The sequence below is a fragment of the Mesoplodon densirostris genome, chromosome 3 (genome assembly GCF_025265405.1).
Source record: "Mesoplodon densirostris isolate mMesDen1 chromosome 3, mMesDen1 primary haplotype, whole genome shotgun sequence".
NCBI classification, from domain to species: Eukaryota; Metazoa; Chordata; class Mammalia; order Artiodactyla; family Ziphiidae; genus Mesoplodon; species Mesoplodon densirostris.
This window is the reverse complement of record NC_082663.1, coordinates 65,123,572-65,150,203: the sequence shown is the minus strand read 5'-3', so window position 1 is coordinate 65,150,203 and position 26,632 is coordinate 65,123,572. Positions and strand designations below refer to the sequence as shown.

Below are 26,632 nucleotides of genomic sequence, written 5' to 3'. Positions count from 1 at the left end.
TCCTGCTGAGGGTCTCTTTCTATGCAGTTTTTCTGGACCGAAAGCTTGAGATTCTTACAGGACTGTTTTGACCAAATGATTGCCTTTTCAATACAACACACGAGCGAGCCAATGGAATCATTCACTAGCTCCCTAGTGGTCCCTAATTAACGTGTAACTTATCCCAGGACTGGCCCAACCTTCCTGCCACCTTCCATTCTGCTGATCACCAGCCAAGCTGAACGACCAGTTCTAACAACCCATGTTCACCCCTCTCTAGCTTTCTCCAGCCTCCCTCATCCTTTTCTTCCTGTGCGAATGTTCTCTTCTCCATTCCTCTCCTTCCTGCTCCATCATTGCCACAAATCTGAAGCCAAGATCCAGCTCAAATGCGCCAGACTCACTCTAGTCTTCCACCTTCCCCACGGCTGGAAGTTACTGCCTTATTCATCTTCCCTAACACTTTCTCGGTGCTTTGCTAGGTATACTTTTTCAGGACTCAGGTTCCAGTCATGGCTCGGACACTTAATCCCTATGTGACCCTGGGCCTGAAGTGTCCACTTCTTAAACTATTAAAAGGAGTCAATAAAAGCTGTCCTTCCTATTTCATTTTGTTTTCAGTGGTGGTCAAATAAGAAAATGCAAAAATATAAGCTGCTGTACAAACGTAGGTACTAGTATATTTGTTTATTTTCTCATCTTCTCTACTAAAGCATAAACTCTTGGGACAAGCAGTCTATTTCTTACTAATTTTCCCATACACCACAGCATCTGAGAACACCAAATACAACTATCTGTTGAATGAAAAAAATAGATAAACTAGAGTATTCATGTATCTACTCTGATTTTTTTAATCCATAATCTTTTTAAAAATGTAGGGAGCAGTTTCCATTAGTTTACTTACATAAATCCTTTCCTTCTAAACTTAGCATCTTTGTGTACTTTAGAGTTTGGAGCCCCATTTTATGGCTGCATTTCCATGTCTGGGTACCAGCCTGACAGAGGAGCCACGCAGCCCGGCCTGATTAAAACCATCTCAGTGCCCGGCGGGGGATGAAGATGAAGAGGCAAACCCAGGCAATGAAGATTTGAAATATTGCTATCTTGGGAAAACTTTCAAAAGGTGCTTTTTGAAAAGTGGATGGACTTGGTGGTCAAAAATATTATGATGTGTTGAATGTCAAAGCTACGAAGCAGGCTGCCAGCTTTAAAGAACTGGAAATGATAATATTTTGTCTGCTTGGGCAAAGAAATTCAGAGTGACCTGGCCTGCAGGCAGCAAACTCAGCAAGGTAGTCCGGGGCTTTCTGCTTTACTTGGCAAGTGGCTTTGCTCTTTGGCACTTTTAAAAATAGGATGAAAGCACTTGCTGTCAACCTTTCCTCTTCTTCTCTAAATAACTGTACATTAAAAAAAGACTTCTTGCCATTAATGTCTCTTGTGACGGATATTCTTGTTTGCCTTGACTCATTTATCTTTATGCCTTATACGCTAAGGTCTTTGTAACTTTAGTGCTTTGGAACTACATAAAAGGTAAATCATCAAACTGCTTTTCCTAAAAGTACTCTGGGTGACTCCCAGATGTGATAAATGCAGTATGTGTGTTTTGAAATTTTTTTGTAGCAGTTTAAACCAATGTAAAGCTTACAGAATACACACACACACACACACACACACACACACACACACACGGAGCAAAGAAACCATCCAGTGAAAGGAAGCACAGCAGTTATACTGAACATCTGCAAAAGGCTTTATATTTTGCTAAGTTATGAGACATCACTATAAACAACTATCTGGTAGGTAACAGAGCTGTAAATGTGCAAAGAATCCCAAGGTCACCTTATAGGAGAGAGGTGCAAAGCAACTTCTTAAATGCCCATGGAATGCTCTCTAGCCTTAGTAGAGCCACAGAATATTAGCATTATAAGTCATCCAGCTTAACATCTCACTTCACAAATCCCTTCAGTAAAAGTGCAGCCTCTACCAGCACATTTCCAGTAACAAAGAACTTCACTTTGCAGAAAAACCCATTTCACTTTTGGATTGCTCCCCAGGATTTTCCTAATTCAGAGCCAATATCTGTTTCCTCCGACTTCCACCAGTGTGTCTTAATTTTACTCTTCAGAACTAGAGACAGAGAGAATCTTATCCTCAATCGAAATGATATTCTTCAAATATTTTAAGGCAACTTTCATCTCTCTCATGTCTTCTGTCTGGCTCCTTGATTTCTCCAGTTCCTTTAACTTTTTGACTTGTGATGTGGTAAAAAACGGGATCCAGAAGGATGCTGGCTTGGTGACTCTCCTCAAGGTAATTTCTGACTTGACAGTGTCCCTGTGAAATGTGCTCACAACTAGACACAGTATTCTAGATGTGGGCTGGACAATTAAGTGTGCAGTGGGACTAACAGTGCCCTTCATCTGGCCACATGTGTGTATTAATGAAGCCTAAAATTCAAAAAGCTTTTAAAAAAGTTGCATCACTGTATCTCTTCATTCATTCATTCAGCAAACATTTCTGAGCAACTGCTAAGTGCCAGGCACTGTGTTCAACATTGCTTGGTTCTTAACGTTGTTGACTAGAATGCTTAGGATGGGTCTTCCACATCCTGGGTGTCTACATTCCTGTCATTCCTAGAGGATGGATTTACATTTATTACTGTTAAATTTAATCTGATGGTGGCCTATTGTGTGTCAGCCAGGTAGGACCTTGTAAATCTTGATAATGGCATCTGACATGTTCAACTGTTTTTTCCAGCTTTGTGCCAATTGCAAACATGTTAAAATACTATATTTCCACCTAAGTCACTGATATGTTGAAAAGTTCAATGCCCAAGACAGAGCCTTGTCAAAAAACACTAGATACTTTGCTATAAGGCAGTTTACCAACTCCTAACAGTACTACTTATCTAGCTTATTCTTTTTTTATATTATTCAGAAAGGTATGATGAGTGACTTCATAAAATTCATTAAAAAGTTTGGCAGGATTTATTTTTAGTAAACCTATTTGCCTTCAAATAATCCCAGCTTTCTTTTCCAGGAAATCCCAAAATGCATGAATAATATAGTACAACCCTCTGAAGGTTTGTCCTAAAGTTCATGAAAATTCTTTCCGCTTTCCGTATATCATCATTTTAAAACTGAGTTCATTCAAGGGTACCTCATTAGAGTACTGTGACAGTTAAAAGGGAAAATGAGCGTTGAGCCTTTAGCATGGCCCTGGTTCATTGTAATGGCTCCATAGATAAATATTATTATAAGTGTCTGAGGCACCTCATTTTTTCCCCTTCATTATTTGGTTTAGAATTCTAACTTTTTTTTTTTTTTGGCCGCTCCACACAGCTTGCGAGATCTTAGTTCCCCCATCACGGACTGAACCCGGGCCCGTGGCAGTGAAAGCTCAGAGTCCTAACCACTGGCCAGCCAGGGAATTCCAGAATTCTAACTTTTAAACTCTTCCATCTCTTTCAAGCTGTATCTCTCATTAGCCTGCAGCTTTCAGAACAACTACTCTGAACCATTTGACTTCTCCTATCATAGGCTGAGGAGCCTCACTCTCTCCAGTCATTACTGCTAATTCTTGGAGTTCCCTTCATTTCCACAGCATCAAGTTGTTTTTCTGTGGCTCTCAAATTAAGACTAAAGAAGCAGTCCTCTCATGCTTTTTCTGAAAGGTGAAGCTTTCATTAAGGTAAGCCAAGAGTTCACCAACTCATCATTTTTGGAAGACAGTTGCCTAAATAATAGAAAGGTGTCTCTGTCTCTCACTATCTATCTAATCTAGCTAATATAGTAACCTGAAGTTTTTATTGAGCTTCAGAGTCTAAGTTATTATACTTTATATAAGTCAGTTCTTGCAATCAACCTGGGAGGTAGCCATTATCATCCCCACTTTAGAGATAGTAAATCGATGCTCAGGGGAATTCAGAGATGTATTCATGGTGACACAGTTCCTGAGACTTTTAATTGTGACTCAAACTCAGGATACTAACTGGAAAGTTGTCTCTATGCCAGATTCAAGAAAATCACCAACCATATCTTCTACCCAGCTAGGTGGTTTCTATAGAATGCTTATTTCTATACCACTGCATTACTAATAATCTGATAGAGCATTTCTATCAGAAATACTACCAGTATTACTTTTACATCCTCAACCAAATGGTCTTCAACATTCATTCATTCAAAAAGTGATTCCAAGCCAGGCCTACTGTGTGACATTGTATACGTCTAGAAGTTCCACAACGTCTTTTTTTTTTTTTAAACAAAGCTACTCTTCTCAGCCTCCATTTATTCTATCCAATCTCTTCATGAGCCACTTCTATGTACAGGGCACTGTGCTATATGCTGCAGTATACACAAAGGTAAGTTAAGGGATGCTCAGTCCCTGCCTTAGGGGAGCTTATAACCTACTGGAGAAAAGACCTCTTAAGTAATTCAAATACAAGGCAAGGGAACAGTAGCACCTTCTGTGGAGGTACAAAGTCATATAAAGAAAGGCGTCAGGAGGAGCTGGAGATGTGTCTTACGTGTGTAGGGTTTCAGTCACTTGAGATGGTGCAGGGCATGCACCAGGGGGAGCAGAGGGCAAGAGCAAAAGGACAGAGAAGGAGCGACAGCGTGGGTGCGTCCAGGGAACAGTAGTTAGTCCATCCAGCTGAAGCACAGGCTGCACGGACAGTTGGAGGGACAGATAAACTGGAAAGGCTGGTTGGGAGTCAGGCAATAGAAAGCCCTAAATGCCCAGCCTGGGCAATTGCACCTTATTCAGTTTGGGATCGGAAGCCACTACAGGTCTCTGCAGTCAGGCATAACTAGATCCAAGTTATGCTTTGCGAACGGTAATGAGGCGACCATGGTAGGATGACTTGCAAAGTGAGAGGGTAGAAACAGAAAGCTCAGTGGCAAACTCATTCTTTGCAGTCTTCATGGAATACGCTTTAGTTTCTCGTAGGAGCTCGTCAAAGACGCAGACAACTAAATCCTCTCTTCGATTCCATCTGTGCAGTCACCCTCTCCCAAACCATAACCTTTAACAGAGGGAAAGATGTGTCCTATTTCCTACTCTGGTGCTTTAAGTCACGAGAGATACATCTTGATTTCTTGTTTCGCTGTTTTCCATGCAAAGCAACAGAAGACAAGATTAGCTGAGCCTTGTCAGTTGAATAATGGACTGGGGTTCACCTTCCAGGAAGATGCTTTCCCCCCACCCTCCACAAATCATGGCATGTGTGCATGGCCCCCTGAACGGTCAGGTCACTGAAGATGGTCTCTTGCTCTTTGTAATGCCCCTGCTTGACCAGTCCCTGCTTCACCTATACTTACTCACATGAACGTGCTTGCCCCCTGCCCCAGCTAGTGATTGTTCTAATCCTTAGGCCAGAACGGTTCCACCTGCTAATTTATTAAAGGGAAACTTCTGCCCTCGTGATGGTGGTTAACCTGAAGGGCTGTGAGGGATGTTCCCCAGCTGCCAGTTTCCCTGGTAACTGAGGAGCCAACCTGACGTCAATTCCCCCTATAAATGTAGCCTCCTTCTTCCCCGAGGAGCAAAGATTGCTGCCATGTCCTGCCTGCTGTCTGGTCTATACAGTGGGATGTCGCTCCAGGACTTTTTGCTGCAGACATGTAAGATCCCCTGTCCAATAAACTGTTGATGTCTCCATCACTGTTCCGGGCTCTTCTTTTGGTCTCGAGGCTGGGCAACAAGACTTGCAGGCCTGCAGGGTGCAGCCCAGCACCACCACTGAACACCTCAATGGGGAGTCACAAACACATGCTGCATCTTTTTCTGGACCTGATGGACCCAGTGACTTCTCTTTCTTGTTCCAGTCACAATGGGCTGCTGCTCCTTCCTAGAACTTTCCGATTCACCAGGGATGGCAAATCTCTGTCCTTTTTCCTATTGCTCCAGGGAACCTTCTCTGTGTCAAATTCTTCAACTCTAATACTGTTATAAATGCCTCTTTGTTTTCTGAGAATTGTCATCTCTGGATTCTTTTAGGACTCCTTTTAAAAAATATTTTTTTCTAAGAGCTTTTTAGCTCTTCTAGTAGGTTGGCAGATGGAAAGGTGTTCAATCCTTTCCTCTTTTTTTCTCCTTTAACGTGGAGATCAGCTGGTATTAACAGCTGACTCACATGACTGGTGATTCTTCCAAGGAAACACACTTAACAACCCCCTTCCCTATCCATCTACCTGCCCATGTATCTAACATTACCCTGGCCTCTATAGAGTGAACAGAAAGAATCAGCTCGGGGGAAGTTGCTTGTTTTTCCACAATGGCCAATTTAGAAATAGAGGGTGAGATTCAGAGAGAGTGAAAAGCTAGAAGCAGAGTTTTTGGCTTTAGAGAGGGCCTTTTAGCCACTAAGCTGAGTGAGCTAAAAGAAAAACCTTCCAGTGCATCTAAAATAATTTAGTGAGAAGCTACTGCCCTTTAGATGAAGAAGGGTGGCTTTTAGAGATGATAAACTGAGTAGCTGGGTTCTTAGGCAATGAGCTGTTCCTTCAAGAGATGTGAGGCAAAATGGGGTTGTCAGAATCAAGGCAGCAAGATGGGTGAAATTACCTCCTATCAGGGCTGAAGGTGGGGAAAAGGGAGCAGGAATGGTTGAAACATCTGCTAAATCATGAACCATGTCCCCAACTCCCTTCATTGTCTGAAACTGCACCTCAGCCCCTGAGAGGCCATGAGGAACAGACAGAGAAAGCAGACGTGTGAGTGAGATGGAAGGAGGAAGAGAGGATATTGGAACTTGACATAAAAGGAGGGGTTAAAAGCCCATTCCTTCTTGCTTTTAACTCTATAGTCCTGTGAATGCTAAGAATTAGGAATTTCTTTCAGCTCCCAACACCTGCAGCTTTAAGTGTTCAATCACAATTAGAATCTCAGAGAGTTTGAAGCATTAGAAATATCTACTTTGTAGAGCAAACTGAAATAAAAAATCTCGCCGGAAGGACAAGTCCTCCTTTTTTAAAAGCACGAGGCAGCGTGGACACATATCTGTCACATTCCTCAATAAGCAGGAACAGGTGGTGTCCCCAGGGCACGGGTGGAAGAGAAGGAGATGAAAAAATAGTGCCCTTTTTCCTTGGAAGGCATTTCTTAGTACATGTAGGAACTCAATTTGACAGTGAAACATTTGACAGCAGAGGGAACAAACAAGTGACAGACCTGTGTAAATTGGCACAAAACAGGTAGAAAAGAGAGTTGTTCATTTTGTTCTACCGCTGAGATATATTCTCTCCATCAAGTCCGGGAGGTGCTTGCAGAGCTAGGAGTTAGGTCTGCTAAGCCACATGCTTCTAAGGGAGCACGAGAATGGTGTGAGTGGCTATTACAGGCTGAATGTGTGTGTTCCCCTCAAATTCATATGTTGAAGCCCAAACCCTCAATATGGTGGTATTAGGAAGTGGGCCTTTGGGAGGTAATTAGGTTTTAGATTAGGTCATGAGGGTGGGACCCCCATGATGGCATTAGTGTCCTTACAAGAAAAGGAAGACAGAGCTCACTCTCTCTCTCTGCACCAGCACACACTGAGGAAAGGCCATATGAGGACACAGTGAGAAGGTGGCTGTCTACAAGCCAGGACCCAGGCCCTCATCAGGAACCAAATCTGCTGGCACCTTGACCTTGGACTTACCAGCCTCCAGTACTGTGGGAAAGAAACATCTGTTGCTTAAGCCACCCAGTCTATGGTATTTGTTATAGCAGCTCAAGCTGACTAACAGAGTGGCCAAACTGTCCTGGGTCCTGTCCCGTTCAGAGCTGGATCCAGAATAACATGACGATTGGAAGATGTCAAAGGGCATTTTTGCCGCAAGCTATTCTTCCTTCTTTCTCCCGATATCAACTCACCCTCCCTATACAGGTAAATGCACAATCAGAGGAATTTGGTATTGAAAACTGAAATCAATGGTGGATGGAACCATCTGAAGGAAAGGAGACCCCAGATCCTGGAATAGGCAGAGAGGATTTTTAAGAAAATAATTTCTATAAATCTCCTTACCTTTGTTCAAGCGTCCCATCACAGTAAACTCAAAATACTTGCTGTTGTCAGCTGAAGAGTAAAGTCCGAAGATGGTGGCTGAACTTTTCGTCTGCAGCTTGAAGGTGGAGATCACATAGAGCTCGTTCAGGGTGGTGTCTGTCAGGACTGGCTGCAGGACACCTGGGTTCAGCCTCTGGCTGGCGGATGGGAGAAGGTCAAAGACTGCGGAGCATGGGGAAAAAGGAACAATCAGTGAAAGGTTTAACTTTGGGGCAAACACGTTTTTTGAGGGGAGACAATTTGACAGTAAGCTATGAAGTAAACTGATATTGTAGTCAGTTTCCCACATTGTCAAACTCGCCAGTTCTTCCTCATCACTCTTACAGTGGCTGGACATTTGAACCAGAAGAAATAGAGCACAATATTCATCACAAGGTTATAGCCCCCAAGAGAAGACAAAATTTGCAAAGACAAAATTGCATTTTGGCTGAAGAAGTGGCTCTGAAGATGCCCACTAGGGAGAGGCTAGTATAAAGGCTAAAAGCCTTTATACTAAAGGCTTAACGTATAAGGTGGGGGGGACGCAGGTAACAGCATCCAAGCCATTGATTTTCTTATGGCCCCTAGTAGTGAATTTCCGCCTTGGGGTCCCTCATGTGCCTCTTGGACCGGAGCCAATTGTCTTTTCCTGGTCAGTGATGATTGACACAGGGAATATGCAGCAGAAAGCAGGGGTATGGTAGGAGATACACTGTCAACAAAACAGTTTGCTACCTTTGTGAGACCTAAGTATTCCCTTTGTGCATTTACAGCGCCCCAGTGTCTCTCTGTTAAGAAATCCCGATGTGGAAACAAAACAAAACCATACAACGTGGTTTCTATTTCTTGATTGTAACCTCACTGATAGAGTTGGTCTACAAAAACTAGAACCTGCATTTAGATTTGTGTAAGTTGCTTTTGATCGAGTCAGCAGCACCTTCTCTCAAACTTTATGAAAGCTACGAGAGAGTATGTCCAGTTAATTGAAAAGGCAAAGGCCAAATTTGGGTAATACTCACTAGAAGTTACTTAGTATTTTTCTCGGTTTATGCAAATATCGTTTGGACAATTCCATAGCCTGCAGGAACTTCAGGCTCCAGAGCTGTCTCTTGGATACAATAATCTGGTTACTAAAAAGGGTCATAGTATCCATAATTTATAAAGAGCTCTTACAAATCAATAAAATAAGCATCCTAATAGAAAAATGGGTAAATAACATGAAAAGGCAATTTACAGAAAAAGAGTTACAATGGAAAATAAGTATATATATAAGTGTTTATATGCTTAACTAATGATGAAGGAATTGCTAACTTAAACAACGAGGTATTATTTTCACCATCAAATTGGAAAAACAATAAATACAATAATACCCAACTGTTGGTGAGGATTCAGGAAAATGGGTACTCATATACTGGTGGGTAAGATTTAAACTGGTATAAACACTCTGAAGCCAGTTTAAATAGCAATATCAAAGGGCCTAAGACACATATGCTCTTTGATTTAGCGTTGCTACAAAAGGAATTTATCTTAAGAAAATAATGGATGATATGGTAATTTATTTAGAAGAGTCACCACCAGTGTTAATTCTAGAATTTCTATTTAGGAAGGAGTTATGTGAAAATCTAATTGGAAGAGGTGGGAAACCTGAATCTTTGCTGGCACAGCACTTTGTCTCTTCTTAACAGAGACAGAAAGGCTTGACAGAGGTTACAGGGATTTTAGCCCTCCGAAGCCATCCTGTGGCACTGCAAATGTTCAACAAATTATTTACAGTATAAAAACACTGGAAACAACTAAGTGTCCTACATTAGAGCACTGGATAAATAAATTTTGGTCCACCCAAAAAGAGAAAGACTATATATTAAATTACTATATATTAAAAAGGATAATGCAGCTGAATACTTAGATATGGGAAAAAGCTCATGATATATTAAGTGGAGACAGATAATAAAATTACATGTATAACATGACCCCATTTGAGATATGTATTTGCCCAGAAAAAAGATTTGAAAAACAATTTGACAAAATGCTAACAAGAATAGTAGCTATCTCTGGGTTGAATAATTATACATTTTAAATTTCATTTGCTTTTACTTATCCAATTTTTTTTTACAATGAACAGGTGTTGCTTTCGTAAGAAAAAATAAAATTATAAAAAACAGGCAAAAGCCTAGTTATTAATGAATGTCTACTCCTTTTAAAAGATGATATGTCTTCAGACTGGATCTGTATTGTTTCTTTCATGTGTATCAAGAACCTTATACAATAATGATTTTACTACTAGCAGTGCTGGAAAGCAGAATATCTATTATGTTCTTTCTAGCATCCCACATTCCCCAAACATGAGGACTGCTGCCCACTGTACTTCAAAAGGGGCATAGAATTTTTAAATTTCCAGAGAACTGGAAACTTTACATTTCCACCAGTGGGAGCAAAGGGAAATAAGGTAATATATTTAAAAGTTCCATTCAGGACAAGACATCTTCAGGAAAGAGATGTGTGTTTAAAAGTATGGGAACTGCATGCAAAAGTAAACTCTTGGTATTCCTGAATTTTGCTTTGACCATGATTACTTCATAATTCAGCTGAAACTAAATTTACCGCATTTCAATCTGTAGGGTTCCTCTAATCCACTGGCTTAACTCCCAAGAGGCCAAGTTGGGATTAGTTAGTAATGAGTTTGGAGAGTGTTTTGAAAAGGAAATGAGACACCACAAATTTCTACTAATGTTATTACGCTTTAGTAATAGCGCCAGGATCTAAGCACAACCTTCTAGTGTTACAGGTGAAATTACTGCTACCAATGAGCCCAACCATCACTGTATGAAAATCGAATACTTACCAATAAGACTAGCAAGGCAGCTCAGAGGAAAAAGGAGATAAGCAAATTATTCAGCTCAGCTGATAATTGCAAACCAATCAACTCAGTAAAGAATCTATCAGAAACTTGACTTAATCAGATCATCTACAGCAATTAAATTAACCAGATAATTTAGGTATAGCCTGATTTCAAGTCTCCATAAAACAGGCAGCTCTGTCCAAGGAGAAGCAAAATCCATACCTGCAACACACCATGAAGTTGTGTGTTCAAATGTCAAGAATTCATATAACACAAAATATTATACCCATGAATTCAAATATGTTAAATAATGTTTGCAATAAGAAAACTTTTGAACTGTGTCAAAAGCTTCCTTTCTGACACCAAAAGCAAAGGCAACAAAAGCAAAAGTAAACAAGTGGAACTACATCAAACTAAAAAGCTTCTGCACAGCAAAGGAAACCAACAAAATGAAAGGGCAACCTATGGAATGGGAGAAGACATCTGCAAATCACATCTCTGAAAAGGGGTTAATATCCAAAATATATAAAAAACTCATACAACTCAATAGCAAAAACAAACAAAACAACAAAAAATCACAACCAAACATATTTAAAAGTGGGCAGAAAATCTGAATAAACATTTTTGCAAAGGAGACAGACAGATGGCCAACATATACATGAAAAGATGCCCAACATCACTAATCATGAGGGAAATGCAAATCAAAACCACAGTGAGATATCACCTCACACCAGTTAGAATGGCTATTAGCAAAAAGACAGGAAACAGCAAGTGTTGGTGAGGAGGTGGGAAAAAGGGAAACCTTGTACACCATTGGTGGGAAATGTAAGTTGGGGCAGCTACTATGGAAAACAGTATGAAGGTTTCTCAAAAAATTAAAAACAGAACTACCTTATATGATCCAGCAATCCCACTCCTGGGTATTTAGCCAAAGAAAACAAAACCATTAACTCCGAAAGATATATGGAGTTATTCATCACAGCACTATCTACAATAGCCAAGATATGAAAACTGCGTCCATCACAACTTTCTCATCACAAGAAAAAAATCTGTAGTCACGTGTGGCAATGGATGTTAACTGGACTTACTGTGGTGATCATTTTGCGGTGTATACAATTATCAAATCATTATGTTGTACACCTGAAACTAATTAACATTTTATGCCAATTATACATTAATTTTTTAAAAAGGCTTCCTTTCTTACCTTCCTAGAAGCAAGGTCACAATGAATAAATACTATAAAGTACAGCATTTTAAACATTTCAACCCAAACTAAAAGCTGTTCAGTATTCCCTGAAAACACAATTCTGGTTGCCTGGTCTGGAATCAAAATGAGTTACCTGGTGAAATGCAAAGTTTAAATGGGTAATTACTGCAGTGGGAGGGGAAGGGAATGGAGACCACCAGCACAGGCATTCTTCATTCTGCCTTCCTAGAATTAGCAATTTTTACTTCAAGTTGCGTGTCTCTTCCAGCTTTATTTCCTTAGTCAGTAAAAATTAACCCCAGGCATCAATTCAAACAGATGAAGGTCGTCACTGGATAGCTAGTTAAAGCCCTAAAATGTTTTCTTGCTTAAATAATTTCTTCCTTTTGGTCTTTCCAAAATTCTGTTTAAGCTTAAGTGCTTTCTGCCCAACAGTTCTTTTCACCCCATCTCACAAAGGGGTTTGAAGACTGATCATCCAGGTGGCTTTTCAAATTATTAGTCAACTTATTAACCTCTTTGTAGAGAAAGACCCATTTCTCAGCCTTCCAGTTCAATTTATCTCAAGAATCAAGAGACCAAGCCAACTCCCAAAGGAGGCTTTGGGGTCCCAGCAAAGTTGGAGCAGAAAAAGTCGAGTGGCAGGGCAATACAGCAATACTGCACCCTTCTTGGGGATATCAGCCTCAGACCACCTGGTAGGAACATCGCTCCTGCCGCGTCGAAGGATTTAGGATGCTGGGCTGAGTGGAGGGCCGGCCAGAGAGAGCCGCGGGGGAAGGAATTCAGATTTCACCCTACTTCAAACAGAACGTGTTCGAGGTCTAGGGCCGCGCCATAAGCTTGGAAACCCCACGTCTTTGCCTAGCCTGCAAATAAGTTTTGCATCCTCCAAACTATTGTATAGGGAATTGGTCTCATCGCTGGATAATCGAATCTCCGAAAATTCTGATCTTTAATTATCGTTTCCAACCACAGTAAAAAAGAGAGAGGTGCCGAGCGAGGCCCCAGGAGCCAGGGGCCAAGCCGCGCGGGAGCTGGTCCCTCCGTTCGCCCAAGGGGAGCGCGGGACGGCGGGCTCCGTGACCGGGGGGACCCTGGCCCGTGGCTCCCGCCCCGGCTCGCTCCCACTTACCCTGGGGGGTGGCCTGGGCGCCGGCCCCCAGCCACGGCTGCAGGGCCAGGTTCAGCAGGAGCAAGGCGGCTCCGCGCGGGGCCAGCATGTTGGCTTTTCCTGCTCCCCGCGGGCGCTCGGGACTCACGGCTCCGCGGGCCCTGCCTGGGAGTGCGGACAGCGCGCGGCCCCTCGATCGGGCTTCCAGTGCGCAGCGCAGGTGAGGCGAGCGCGGCGTCCGGGCTGCCGTCGGGGGCGGTGCTCGCTTCCTGGCGCCGCGGAGCTGAGTGCGCTGGCGGCTGGGCAGGGCGCTTTATGGTCTGCTTGGCCCGGGTGGGGGAGGGCCGAGGCCGGGGCGGCCTACTTGGCTGGGATCCCCTTTGGCCGGGAAGTATGGGGGCGGCCGGAGCGGGGAGCGTGGGCGGCAGAGGGTGAGGCGTGAGCTTCGGGACTGGGGACGAGAAGGAGCCCTGGGCCGACCCGGTCCTGGGTGGGTGGGCGTAGTCGCCGGGCCCGCACGGACGAGGGGGTTAGGAGGATGCGAAGTGCGAGGATGCGCAGTCGGGGGGCTGGTGAGAAAGTGAGGACACGCAGGACAGAGAAGAAGGAGAAGAGCGGGGCAAAGGAGGAAGAAAGTGACACTGACCCGCTAGCTTTGGGCACCGTCCATCCCCCACCTCTTCTTTTCTAAACAGAAGAACATCGTTTGGTCAGGCTCTTAACACCCATCTTGGGTTCCCTTCCCAACGAGCCCTGAAGGCTCTCTGGGAACTTCTGCCTCCTAAGGTGGTCCGGAGAACAACTGGTTTCTTTTATTCCTTCAAGCTTTTCTTGAATACTTCAGATGATGAATATTTTCCCCATCAAGTTTTGAGAGGTAAACGGTGAATGTTTCAAAGTTTTTGAGTTTTCAATGGAAATAAAACACATCTCAAGGAATCCATCCAGACAGAACCATTTATAGGATGGTAATGTTTTATGGAGAATTTTTCAGTCCGGTTTCCAAACACTCTGCCCACTTCTGTTCTGCCCTCCCAAAAGATTCCAAGTGACAGTTTAAAGCTATGGGAGTAGGACCTAAAAGAGAGGGAAGGAACATAAGGAATTAGTCTCCCTCCTAGGCAAAGTTCCCTAAAAATAATGTGGATTAATTAGAGGAAAAAATATTTCAGAACAATGGCAAACATTTCCCTCTTAAACAATCTTGACTAATGGAGAAAATCCAGCAAAGTATTTATATCCCTATCTTTAAGTCTCAAAGAATTCCATTTCAAAGTTTAAGAAGCTATCTGCCATAAGCTGGAAGATTAACTCACCTTCTTATTCCCAAACTGTGCTAGAATAACCGCTCACCAATTATGGTTCCATTTACAGCTAATGACCTGAAAATTTGTGAGCTATATTCAGAGCTCCTTTCTATTTGAGGTCTAACATAGCTCTAATCCAGGCTTCATCTAATGCTACATTACATTAAGTCTCTGTATGGAGTGGGTCACCATATGTCTACATATAAGAGAGCACTGAAGAGACAAAGGGCACATGGTTCCAGCAATGTGACTGTACACTAGTGACATGGATTAGACTAGAGAATCTTCAAGTCACCAAACGGTGTCCTCAGGAGTGGCCTGGGCTGGAGGGAGCTCCAGGCTCCCAACTTCTACTTTAAGCACAATGGCTCTGCTTGTATATGTTTTATGCAACGGACTTCGGAGTAAGTAGGACTAAGTTATTTGGAAGGCAGATACCATTTTTTAAAAGTCATCTTTGCCAGGCATCCCCAAATCCTAGCAAATTCCCAGCAAAAGAGCTTGCACAGGTAGGCACACAATAAATTTTGGTTGAAACTGGATGACTACTAAGTGTAACTGAGCAACAAAAGAATCAAATGACTTTCTGCTAGCCTAATAGAACTTACAATTTAGTTTTGTTTTTAAAGAGACTGCATTTTTATGAGGCTATTCTTTGGGGAACCTCAGTCAGCTTTTTCTTCATGTTCTCAGAATCAAGAGGAAATTTGATTACAATAAAATTCATTAAATTGGCTGTGAAATATATGGTAAAGGAGGTGAAAGAGTTAATCTGTGTCTTTTCTGTGCCACCTCATTAAAATATCTGTTGTTAACACTTACACTGAATTTTAATTTATTTTAATAATGTACTAATTTATTTAAATTTTCCCCAATATCAGACTGAGCTCTTTAGCACTATCTCATTTATTTTCATAGTCCTAATTCCACGTACAGTGCTGGCACTTGATAGTAAGTAGCTCATTGAATTTACTTTCCTTCTCTTGGTACTGTAAAGCAGGATAAGAGGTTGTGATATGTTAGTAATCCATTCATGCTGTGGATTGCAAAAATGGTCCCAAAGCTTCACTGTTGTCTATATATCTTTTGCTTTCCAGCTGTAACTCTAGGCTTGGCCATGTAGTTTTCTTGTTCAATAAGAATTTAGCAAAACTCCTACAAGCAGAAGTAAAAAACATACGTGTGTGATTGGATTTGCCTACTCTTCCACCTCTGCCTTTGCCGTGATAGTGTGGCTGTGCTAGCCTGTTGGAGGACGAGACATGGCACAGAGCTGAGTCACCACAGTCACCTTAAGCAAAGCCAGCTGAGATCTGCTCACAGATGACTCACACAGTTGAATAGGTTCAGGCAAGATCAGCAGAGCTTGTCTTGTTGACTCCAGCCATGAGAGGAACAAACGTTTATTTTTTTAATGTATTTATTTAATAAATGTATGTATTTATTTATTTATGGCTGCATCGGGTCTTTGCTGCTGCACGCGGGCTTTCTCTAGTTGCAGCGAGTGGGGGCTACTCTTCATTGCGGTGCAGGGGCTTCTCATCGCGATGGCTTCTCTCATTGCAGAGCGTGGGCTTCAGTAGTTGTGGCGTGTGGGCTCAGTAGTTGTGGCTCGTGGGCTCTAGAGTGCAGGCTCAGTAGTTGTGGTGCACAGGCTTGTTCCTCCGCGGCATGTGGGATCTTCACGGGCCAGGGATCAAACTCACGTCCCCTGCATTGGCAGGCGGATTCTTAACCACTGTGCCACCAGGGAAGTCCCTATTTATTTTAAACATTTATTTTTGTATGCCATTAAGATTTGGGGGTTGTTTACTATGTAACATTATTGTCACATTACGATCTTATTGTAGCAACTTATATACTAGGTTCCGATCCATTTCTAATTATTGTAACACAGAGTATGCCCCATTTTTTATGTTTGCTGACAGATTTCAAGCTTCAGCACTCCCCTTCCTCTTGGTCCCACATCTGAGCAACTTGATAAGAAAGCCTGGGTGCTCCTTCCTTTGGTGCTGTGCAAGCCCTACATCATGCATGGGAACACTCTCCCCAGCCCCACCCCCTAATCATCATGAACACCCCAAAGCCAGCCTTCTTTCCCTTCTCTCTCAAGCCATCTGCAGACCAGCTTCAGAGCCCATCCTGCTCTCACCAGAAAGCCTCCCTATGTGAGAAATAAACCTTTTCAAACTCTTTTGCAGCTGGGCGTGGGGATACCCATCCTGCTTCTGCTCCTCCTGTTCTTTGGAAGGGGGAGAAGTTACTCGTATTACACGCTACTATTTGGCACAGCTAAGTAGAAGCTTTATACATATTTGTTAATTGATATTTGAAAAAAGCTATCATTATTTATGTCAAGTTTTCCACTTGAATTTCTTTTTTTTTTTTTTTTTCTTTTTGCGGTATGCGGGCCTCTCACTGTTGTGGCCTCTCCCTTTGCGGAGCACAGGCTCCGGATGCGCAGGCCCAGCGGCCATGGCTCACGGGCCAAGCCGCTCCGCGGCATATGGGATCCTCCCAGATCGGGGCACGAACCCGTATCCCCTGCATCGGCAGGCGGACTCTCAACCACTGCGCCACCAGGGAGGCCCTGAATTTCTTTTTTAACATCTTTATTGGAGTATAATTCCTTTACAGTGGTGTGTTAGTTTCTAATTATAACAAAGTGAATCACCTATACATATACATATATCCTCACATCTCCTCCCTCTTGTGTCTCCCTCCCACCCTCCCTATCCCACGCCTCTAGGTGATCACAAAGCACGGAGCTGATCTCCCTGTGCTATGTGGCTGCTTCCCACTAGCTATCTGTTTTACATTTGGTAGTGTATATATGTCCACGCCACTCTCTCACTTCACCCCAGCTTACCCTTCCCCCACCCCGTGTCCTCAAGTCCATTCTCTACATCTGTGTCTTTATTCCTGTCCTGCCCCTAGGTTCTTCAGAAACTTCTTTTTTTTTTCAGATTCCATATATATGTGTTAGCATACAGTATTTGCTTTTCTCTTTCTGACTTACTTCACTATGTATGACAGACTCTAGGTCCATCCACCTTACTACAAATAATTCAATTTCGTTTCTTTTTATGGCTGAGTAATATTCCATTGTATATATATGCCACATCTCCTTTATCCATTCATCGGTCAATGGACACATAGGTTGCTTCCATGTCCTGGCTATTGTAAATAGAGCTGCAATGAACTTTGTGGTACGTGACTCTTTTTGAATTATGTTTTTCTCAGGGTATATGCCCAGTAGTGGGATTGCTGGGTCATATGGTAGTTCTATTTTTAGTTTTTTAAGGAACCTCCATACTGTTCTCCATAGTGGCTGTATCAATTTACATCTGACCAACAGTGCAAGAGGGTTCCCTTTTCTCCACACCCTCTCCAGCATTTATTGTTTGTAGATTTTTTGATGATGGCCATTCTGACTGCTGTGAGGTGATACCTCATTGTAGTTTTGATTTGCATTTCTCTAATGATTAGTGATGTTGAGCATCCTTTCATGTGTTTGTTGGCAATCTGTATATCTTCTTTGGAGAAATGTCTGTTTAGGTCTTCTGCCCATGTTTGGATTGGGTTGTTTGTTTTTTTGATATTGAGCTGCATGAGCTGCTTGTAAATTTTGGAGATTAATTCTTTGACAGTTGCTTCATTTGCAAATATTTTCTCCCATTCTGAGGGTTGTCTTTTTGTCTTGTTTATGGTTTCCTTTGCTGGGCAAAAGCTTTGAAGTTTCATTAGGTCCCATTTGTTTAGTTTTGTTTTTATTTCCATTTCTCTAGGAGGTGGGTCAAAAAGGATTTTTCTGTGATTTTTGTCCTAGAGTGTTCTGCCTATGTTTTCCTCTAAGAGTTTTATAGTGTCTGGCCTTCTATTTAGGTCTTTAATCCATCTTGAGTTTATTTTTCTGTACGGTGTTAGGAAGTGTTCTAATTTCTTTCTTTTACATGAAGCTGTCCAGTTTTCCCAGCACCACTTATTGAAGAGACTGTCTTTTCTCCATTGTATATTCTTGCCTCCTTTATCAGAGATAAGGTGACCATAGGTGGGTGGGTTTATCTATGGGCTTTCTATCCTGTTCCATTGATCTATATTTCTGATTTTGTGCCAGTACCATACTGTCTTGATTACTGTAGCTTTGTAGTATAGTCTGAAGTCAGGGAGCCTGATTCCTCCAGCTCCATTTTTCTTACTCAAGATTGCTTTGGCTGTTCGGGGTCTTTTGTGTTTCCATGCAAATTGTGAAGTTTTTGTCTGGTTCTGTGAAAAATGCCATTGGTAGCTTGATAGGGATTGCACTGAATCTGTAGATTGCTTTGGGTAGTATAGTCATTTTCACAATGTTGATTCTTCCCATCCAAGAACATGGTATATCTCTCCATCTGTTTGTATCATCTTTAAAACTCTGCAAGCCAGAAGGGAGTGGCAGGACATATTTAAAGTGATGAAAGGTAAAAACCTACAACCAAGATTACTCTACCCAACAAGGATCTCATTCAGATTCAATGGAGAAATTAAAACCTTCACAGACAGGCAAAAGCTAAGAGAATTCAGCACCACCAAACCAGCTTTACAACAAATGCTAAAGGAACTTCTCTAGGCAGGAAACACAAGAGAAAGTAAAGACCTACAATAACAAACCCAAAACAATTAAGAAAATGGTAATAGGAACACACATATCGATAACTACCTTAAATGTAAATGGATTAAATGCTACAACCAAAAAACATAGACTGGCTGAATGGATACAAAAACCATACCTGTATATATGCACTCTACAAGAGACCCACTTCAGACCTAGGGAGACATACAGACTGAAAGTGAGGGCATGGAAAAAATATTCTATGCAAATGGAAATCAAAAGAGAGCTGGAGTAGCAATTCTCATATCAGACAAATAAACTTTAAAATAAAGACTATTACAAGAAACAAAGAGGGACACTACATAATGATCAAGGGATCAATCCAAGAAAAAGATATAACAATTGTAAATATTTATGCACCCAACATAGGAGCACCTCAATACATAAGGCAAATGCTAACATCCATAAAAGGGGAAATCGATAGTAACACAATCATAGTAGGGGACTTTAACACCCCACTTTCACCAATGGACAGATCATCCAAAATGAAAATAAATAAGGAAACACAAGCTTTAAATGACACATTAAACAAGATGGACTTAATTGATATTTATAGGACATTCCATCCAAAAACAACAGAATACACTTTCTTCTCAAGTGCTCATAGAACATTTTCCAGGATAGATCATATCTTGGGTCACAAATCAAGCCTTGGTAAACTTAAGAAAATTGAAATTCTATCAAGTGTCTTTTCCAAACACTATGCTATGAGACTAGATATCAGTTACAGGAGAAAAATAAATCTGTAAAAAATACAAACACATGGAGGCTAAAAATACACTATTAATTAACCAAGAGATCACTGAAGAAATCAAAAAGGAAATCAAAAAATACCTAGAAACAAATGACAATGAAAACACAATGACCCAAAACCTATGGGATGCAACAAAAGCAGTTCTAAGAGGGAAGTTTATAGCAATACAATCCTACTTCAAGAAACAAGAAATGGGACTTCCCTGGTGGTGCAGTGGTTAGGAATCCGCCTGCCACTGCAGGGGACATGGGTTCTAGCCCTGGTCTGGGAAGATCCCACATGACGTGGAGCAACTAAGCCCATGAGCCACAACTACAGAGATCATGTGCCACAACTACTGAAGCCTGTGGACCTAGAGCCTGTGCTCTGCAAGAAGAAAAGCCACCACAATGAGAAGCCCACGCACCACAATGAAGAGTAGCCCCCACTCGCCGCAACTAGAGAAAGCCTACGCGTAGCAATGAAGACCCAACGTGGCCAAAAATAAATAAATAAATAAATTTATATATATATAAAAAGAAACAAGACATGTCTCAAATAAACAACCTAACCTCACACCTAAAGCAATTAGAGAAAGAAGATTAAAAAAACAACAAAGTTAGCAGAAGGAAAGAAATAATAAAAATCAGATCACAAATAAATGAAAAAGAAATGAAGGAAACTATAGCAAAGATCGACAAAACTAAAAGCTGGTTCTTTGAGAAGATAAACAAAGTTGATAAACCATTAGCCAGATTCATCAATAAAAAAAGGGAGAAGACTCAAATCAATAGAAACAGAAATGTAAAAGAAGTAACAACTGACACTGCAGAAATACAAAGGATCATGAGAGATTACTACAAGCAAGTATATGTCAATAAAATACACAACCTGGAAGAAATGAACACATCCTTAGAAAAGCACAACTTTCCAAGACTGAACCAGGAAGAAATAGAAGATATAAACAGACCAATCACAAGCACTGAAATTGAGACTGTGATTAAAAATCTTCCAGCAAACAAAAGCCCAGAACCAGATGGCTTCACAGGCGAATTCTATCAAACATTTAGAGAAGCGCGAACACCTGTCCTTCTTAAACTCTTCCAAAATATAGCAGAGGAAGGAACACTCCCAAACTTATTCTATGAGGCCACCATCACCCTGAGAGCAAAACCAGACAAAGATGTCACAAAGAAAACTACAGGCCAATATCACTGATGAACATAGATGCAAAAATCCTCAACAGAATACTAGCAAACAGAATCCAACAGCACATTAAAAGGATCATACACCATGACCAAGTGGGGTTTATTCCAGGATTGCAAGGATTCTTCAATATATGCAAATCAATCAATGTGATAAACCATATTAACAAATTGAAGGAGAAAAACCATATGATCATTTCAATAGATGCAGAAAAAGCTTTTTACAAAATTCAACACCCATTTATGATAAAAACCCTCCAGAAAGTAGGCATAGAGGGAACTTACCTCAACATAGTAAAGGCTATATATGACAAACCCACAGCCAACATTGTTCTCAATGACAAAAAGCTGAAACCTTTTCCTCTAAGATCTGGAGCAAGACAAGGTTGTCCACTCTCACCACTAATATTCAACATAGTTTTTGAAGTTTTAGCCACAGCAATTAGAGAAGAAAAAGAAATTAAAGTAATCCAAATTGGAAAAGAAGAAGTAAAGCTGTCACTGTTTGCAGATGACATGATCCTATATAGAGAGATTCCTAAATATGCTACCAGAAAACTACTAGAGCTAATCAATGAATTTGGTAAAGTAGGATACAAAATTAATGCACAGAAATCTCTTGATTTCCTCAGTGATCTCTTGGTTATTTATTAGTGTATTATTTAGCCGCCATGAGTTTGTATTTTTTACAGATTTTTCCCTGTAATTGATATCTAGTCTCATAGCATTGTGGTCAGAAAAGATACTTGATATGATTTCAACTTTCTTAAATTTACCAAGGCTTGATTTGTGAACCCAAGATATGATCTATCCTGGAAAATGTTCCATGAGCACTTGAGAAGAAAGTGTACTGTTGTTTTTGGATGGAATGTCCTATAAATATCAATTAAGTCCATCTTGTTTAATGTGTCATTTAAAGCTTGTGTTTCCTTATTTATTTTCATTTTGGATGATCTGTCCATTGGTGAAAGTGGGGTGTTAAAGTCCCCTACTATGATTGTGTTGCTGTCGATTTCCCCTTTTATGGATGTTAGCATTTGCCTTATGTATTGAGGTGCTCCTATGTTGGGTGCATAAATATTTACAATTGTTATATCTTCTTCTTGGATTGATCCCTTGATCATTATGTAGTGTCCCTCTTTGTTTCTTGTAATAGTCTTTATTTTAAAGTTTATTTTGTCTGATATGAGAATTGCTACTCCAGCTCTCTTTTGATTTCCATTTGCATGGAATATCTTTTTCCATGCCCTCACTTTCAGTCTGTATGTGCCCCTAGGTCTGAAGTGGGTCTCTTGTAGAGTGCATATATACAGGTATGGTTTTTGTATCCATTCAGCCAGTCTATGTTTTTTGGTTGTAGCATTTAATCCATTTACATTTAAGGTAGTTATCGATATGTATGTTCCTATTACCATTTTCTTAATTGTTTTGGGTTTGTTATTGTAGGTCTTTTCCTTCTCTTGTGTTTCCTTCCTAGAGAAGTTCCTTTAGCATTTGTTGTAAAGCTGGTTTGGTGGTGCTGAATTCTCTTAGCTTTTGCTTGTCTGTGAAGGTTTTAATTTCTCCATTGAATCTGAATGAGATCCTTTTTTTGTTTGTTTTAGTTTTTTTTTTGTTTGTTTTAGTTTCTGCTTTATAACAAAGTGAATCAGTCATACATATACATCTGTTCCCACATCCCTTCCCTCATGCATCTCCCTCCCTCCGACCCTCCCCATCCCACCCCTCCAGGCGGTCACAAAGCACTGAGCTGATCTCCCTGTGCTCTGCGGCTGCTTCCCTGCTGGGTAGAGTAATCTTGGCTGTAGGGTTTTCCCTTTCATCACTTAAATATGTCCTGCCACTCCCTTCTGGTTTGCAGAGTTTCTGCTGCAAGATCGGCTGTTAACCTTATGTGGAATCCCTTGTATGTTATTTGTTGTTTTTCCTTTGCTGCTTTTAATATGTTTTCTTTGTATTTAATTTTTGATAGTTTGATTAATATGTGTCTTGGCATGTTTCACCTTGGATTTATCCTGTATGGGACTCTCTGCACTTCCTGGACTTGATTGACTATTTCCCATATTAGGGAAGTTTTCAACTATAATCTCTTCAAATATTTTCTCAGTCCCTTTCTTTTTATCTTCTTCTTCTTCTTCTGGGACCCCTATAGTTCGAATGTCAGTGCGTTTAATGTTGTCCCAGAGGTCTCTGAGACTGTCCTCATTTCTTTTCATTCTTTCTCCTTTATTCTGCTCTGCAGTAGTTATTTCCCATATTTTATCTTCCAGGTCACTTATCCGTTCTTCTGCCTCAGTTATTCTGCTATTGATTCCTTCTAGAGAATTTTCAATTTCATTTATTGTGTTGTTCATCATTGTTTGTTTGCTCTTTAGTTCTTCTAGTTCCTTTTTAAACGTTTCTTCTATTTTCTCCATTCTATTTCCAAGATTTTGGATCATCTTTACTCTCATTATTTTGAATTCTTTTTCAGGTAGGCTGCCTATTTCCTCTCCTTTTATTTGGTCTGGTGGGTTTTTGCCTTGCTCCTTCATCTGCTGTGTGTTTCTCTGTCTTCTCATTTTACTTAAATTACTGTGTTTGGGGTCTCCTTTTCGCAGGCTGCAGTTTCGTAGTTCCTGTTGTTTTTGGTGTCTACCCCCAGTGGCTAAGGTTGGTTCAGTGGGTTGTGTAGGCTTCCTTCACAGTGGAGGGGACTGGTGCCTGTGTTCTGGTGGATGAGGCTGCATCTTGTCTTTCTGGTGGCCACAACCGCATCCAGTGGTGTGTTTTGTGGTGTCTGTGACCTTATTATGATTTTAGGCAGCCTCTCTGCTAATGAGTGGGGTTGTGTTCCTGTCTTGCTAGTTGTTTGGCATAGGGTGTCCAGCACTGTAGCTTGCTGGTCATTGAGTGGAGCTGGGTCTTAGTGTTGAGATGGAGATCTCTGGGAGAGCTTTCACTGTTTGATATTATATGGAGCTGGGAGGTGTCTAGTGGACCAATGTGCTGAACTTGGCTCTCCCACCTAAGAGGCACAGTCCTGACATGTGGCCAGAGCACCAAGGCCCTGTCAGCTACACAGCTGAGAAGAAAAGGGAGGAAAAAGAAAAAAAAGAAAGAAGAAAAAGTAAAATAAAATGAAATAAATTTATTAAAATAAAAAATTAAACAAAATTATTAAAAATTAAAAAGTAATAAAAAAAGAAAGAAGAGAGCAACCAAACCAAAAAACAAATCCACCAATGATAACAAGTGCTAAAAACTATACTAAAAAAAAAAAGACAGAACCCTAGGACAAATGGTAAAAGCAAAGCTATACAGACAAAATCACAGAAAGAGGCACACAGATACACACTCACAAAAAGAGAAAAAGGAAAAAAAAATCTATATATTAAAAAAAGGACGGGAGCAAGCAAATTAATAAACAAATCTACCAATGATAATAAACTCTAAATAGTAAACTAAGGTAAACATAAAACCAGAAACAAATTAGATGCAGAAAGCAAACCCCAAGTCTACAGGTGCTCCCAAAGTCCACTGCCTCAATTTGGGATGATTTATTGGCTATTCAGGTATTCCACAGATGCAGGGTACATTAAGTTTATTGTGGAGATTTAATCCACTGCTCCTGAGGATGCTGGGAGAGATTTCTCTTTCTCTTCTTTGTTTGCACAGCTCCTGGGGTTCAGCTTTGGATTTGGCTCTGCCTCTGTGTGAAGGTCGCCTGAGGGTGTCTGTTCTTCTCTCAGACAGGACAGGGTTAAAGTAGCAGCTGATTCGGGGGCTCTGGCTCACTCAGGCCTGGGGTAGGGAGGGGTACAGATGCGGGGCGAGCCTGCGGCAGCAGAGGCCAGCGTGACATCGCTCCAGCCTGAGGTCGTGTATTCTCCCGGAGAAGTTGTCCCTGGATTACGGGACCCTGGCAGTGGTGGGCTGCACAGGTTCCCGGGAGGGGCAGTGTGGATAGTGAGCTGTGCTTGCACACAGGCTTCTTGGTGGCTGCAGCAGCAGCCTTAGAGTCTCATGCCCATCTCTGGGGTCCGCCCTGATAGCCGTGGCTTGCGACCGTCTCTGGAGCTCGTTTAGGCGGTGCTCTGAATCCCCTCTCCTCGTGCACCAGGAAACAATGGTCTCTTGCCTCTTTGGCAGGTCCAGACTTTTTCCTGGACTCCCTCCCAGCTAGCTGTGGCACACTAGCCCCCTTCAGGCTGTGTTCACACAGCCAACCCCAGTCTTCTCCCTGGGATGTGGCCTCTGAAGCCCAAGCCTCAGCTCCCAGTCCCCACCCGCCCCAGAGGGTGAGCAGACAAGCCTCTCAGGCTGGTGAGTGCCGGTCGGCACCGATCCTCTGTGCGGGAATCTCTCCACTTTGCCCTCCGCACCCCTGTTGCTGTGCTCTCCTCTGTGAATCCAAAGCTTCCCCCTCCGCCACCCGCAGTCTCCACCCGTGAAAGGCCTTCCTAGTGTGTGGAAACTTTTCCTCCTTCACAGCTCCCTCCCAGAGGTGCAGGTCTCGTCCCTATTCTTTTGTCTCTGTCTTTTTTGTTTTTCTTTTGCCCTACCCCGGTACATGGTGAGTTTCTTGCCTTTTGGGAGGTCTGAGGTCTTCTGCCAGCGTTCAGTAGGTGTTCTGTAGGAGTTGTTCCACATGTACATGTATTTCTGATGTATCTGTGGGGAGGAAGGTGATCTCCATGTCTTATCCTCCATCATCTTGAAGGTCTCCCCCTTCTCCACTAGAATTCTTGAAGGGAATAGAAATGGAAGATAATTACTAACATTTAAAGATGGTTTGAAGGGAGTATGGTTTACACTGTAATGTGTGATGACATTTATGCCACAGCACTGGAAAATGTAGACTTTGGACTATTATTTAGTTTAGTGTTAATAACAAAGAAAGTTCCTTTTTTTTTTAAATTGAGGTATAGTTGTTTTACAATGTTGAGTTAGTTTCAACAAAGGAAGTTTCTTGATTAAGTGACAGGAAAATAGCTTCCCTGGAAACTAGTCAACACCAATAAGGGCCTAGTAAATGAAGCAGGGGGCTTTTGATTAGTGTACAATTAAAAGTAAAAAACTTTTTCACAGAACTCAGAAAAAGATACTTTGCCTTAGCAATTAGGCACTGAAGATTAGTGAAGCAAGAAAAGAAGTGTGTAAAATCACTCATTTTCAATCTCACTAAGGGTCTAAGTAGACTATTTTAAAAATTCTTATTAAGCTTCTTTAATATACTTTACTAAATACTGTGTAAAAATTCCTTAGAAAAATAGCCAGAAGTGCAATTGTGAGGACATTTATTACCAGTAACTATGTCTACCCAGCTTGAAGTCCAGAGAGAGTTTTGACAACTAGCATTTCTTAAGGTAACTGCACTGCTTCATTAAACAATACATTAATCCATCCAAATGGTGGTTCCTACAAAGTCTAGTGATAAGAATGATTATTGTTCCAGGGAAATCCCAAACTTAGTGCCAGATGTCTAACTGTATTTGCTAAGAAAATATGATGCAAACTGCAATGAAATAATAGGACATAAAGCAAACTTGTAAAATATGCTAAAATTATATTCATTTGGATGTGAGA

The 26,632-nt window shown here is 41.4% G+C and overlaps 1 protein-coding gene across 1 annotated transcript in view; it reads right to left on the bottom strand.

Moving 5' to 3' along the window:
• THBS4 (thrombospondin 4) overlaps positions 1-13,280 on the bottom strand; it is a 48,972-nt gene extending 35,692 nt beyond the window's left edge. Inside the window, exons 1-2 of the mRNA XM_060091784.1 lie at positions 13,193-13,280; positions 7,991-8,194 (exon numbers count right to left, since the gene is read on the bottom strand). Coding sequence (XP_059947767.1) covers positions 7,991-8,194; positions 13,193-13,280 — 292 coding nt within the window. The remainder of the gene's footprint in view (positions 1-7,990; positions 8,195-13,192) is intronic.
• Between the last annotated feature and the right edge of the window lie 13,352 nt (positions 13,281-26,632).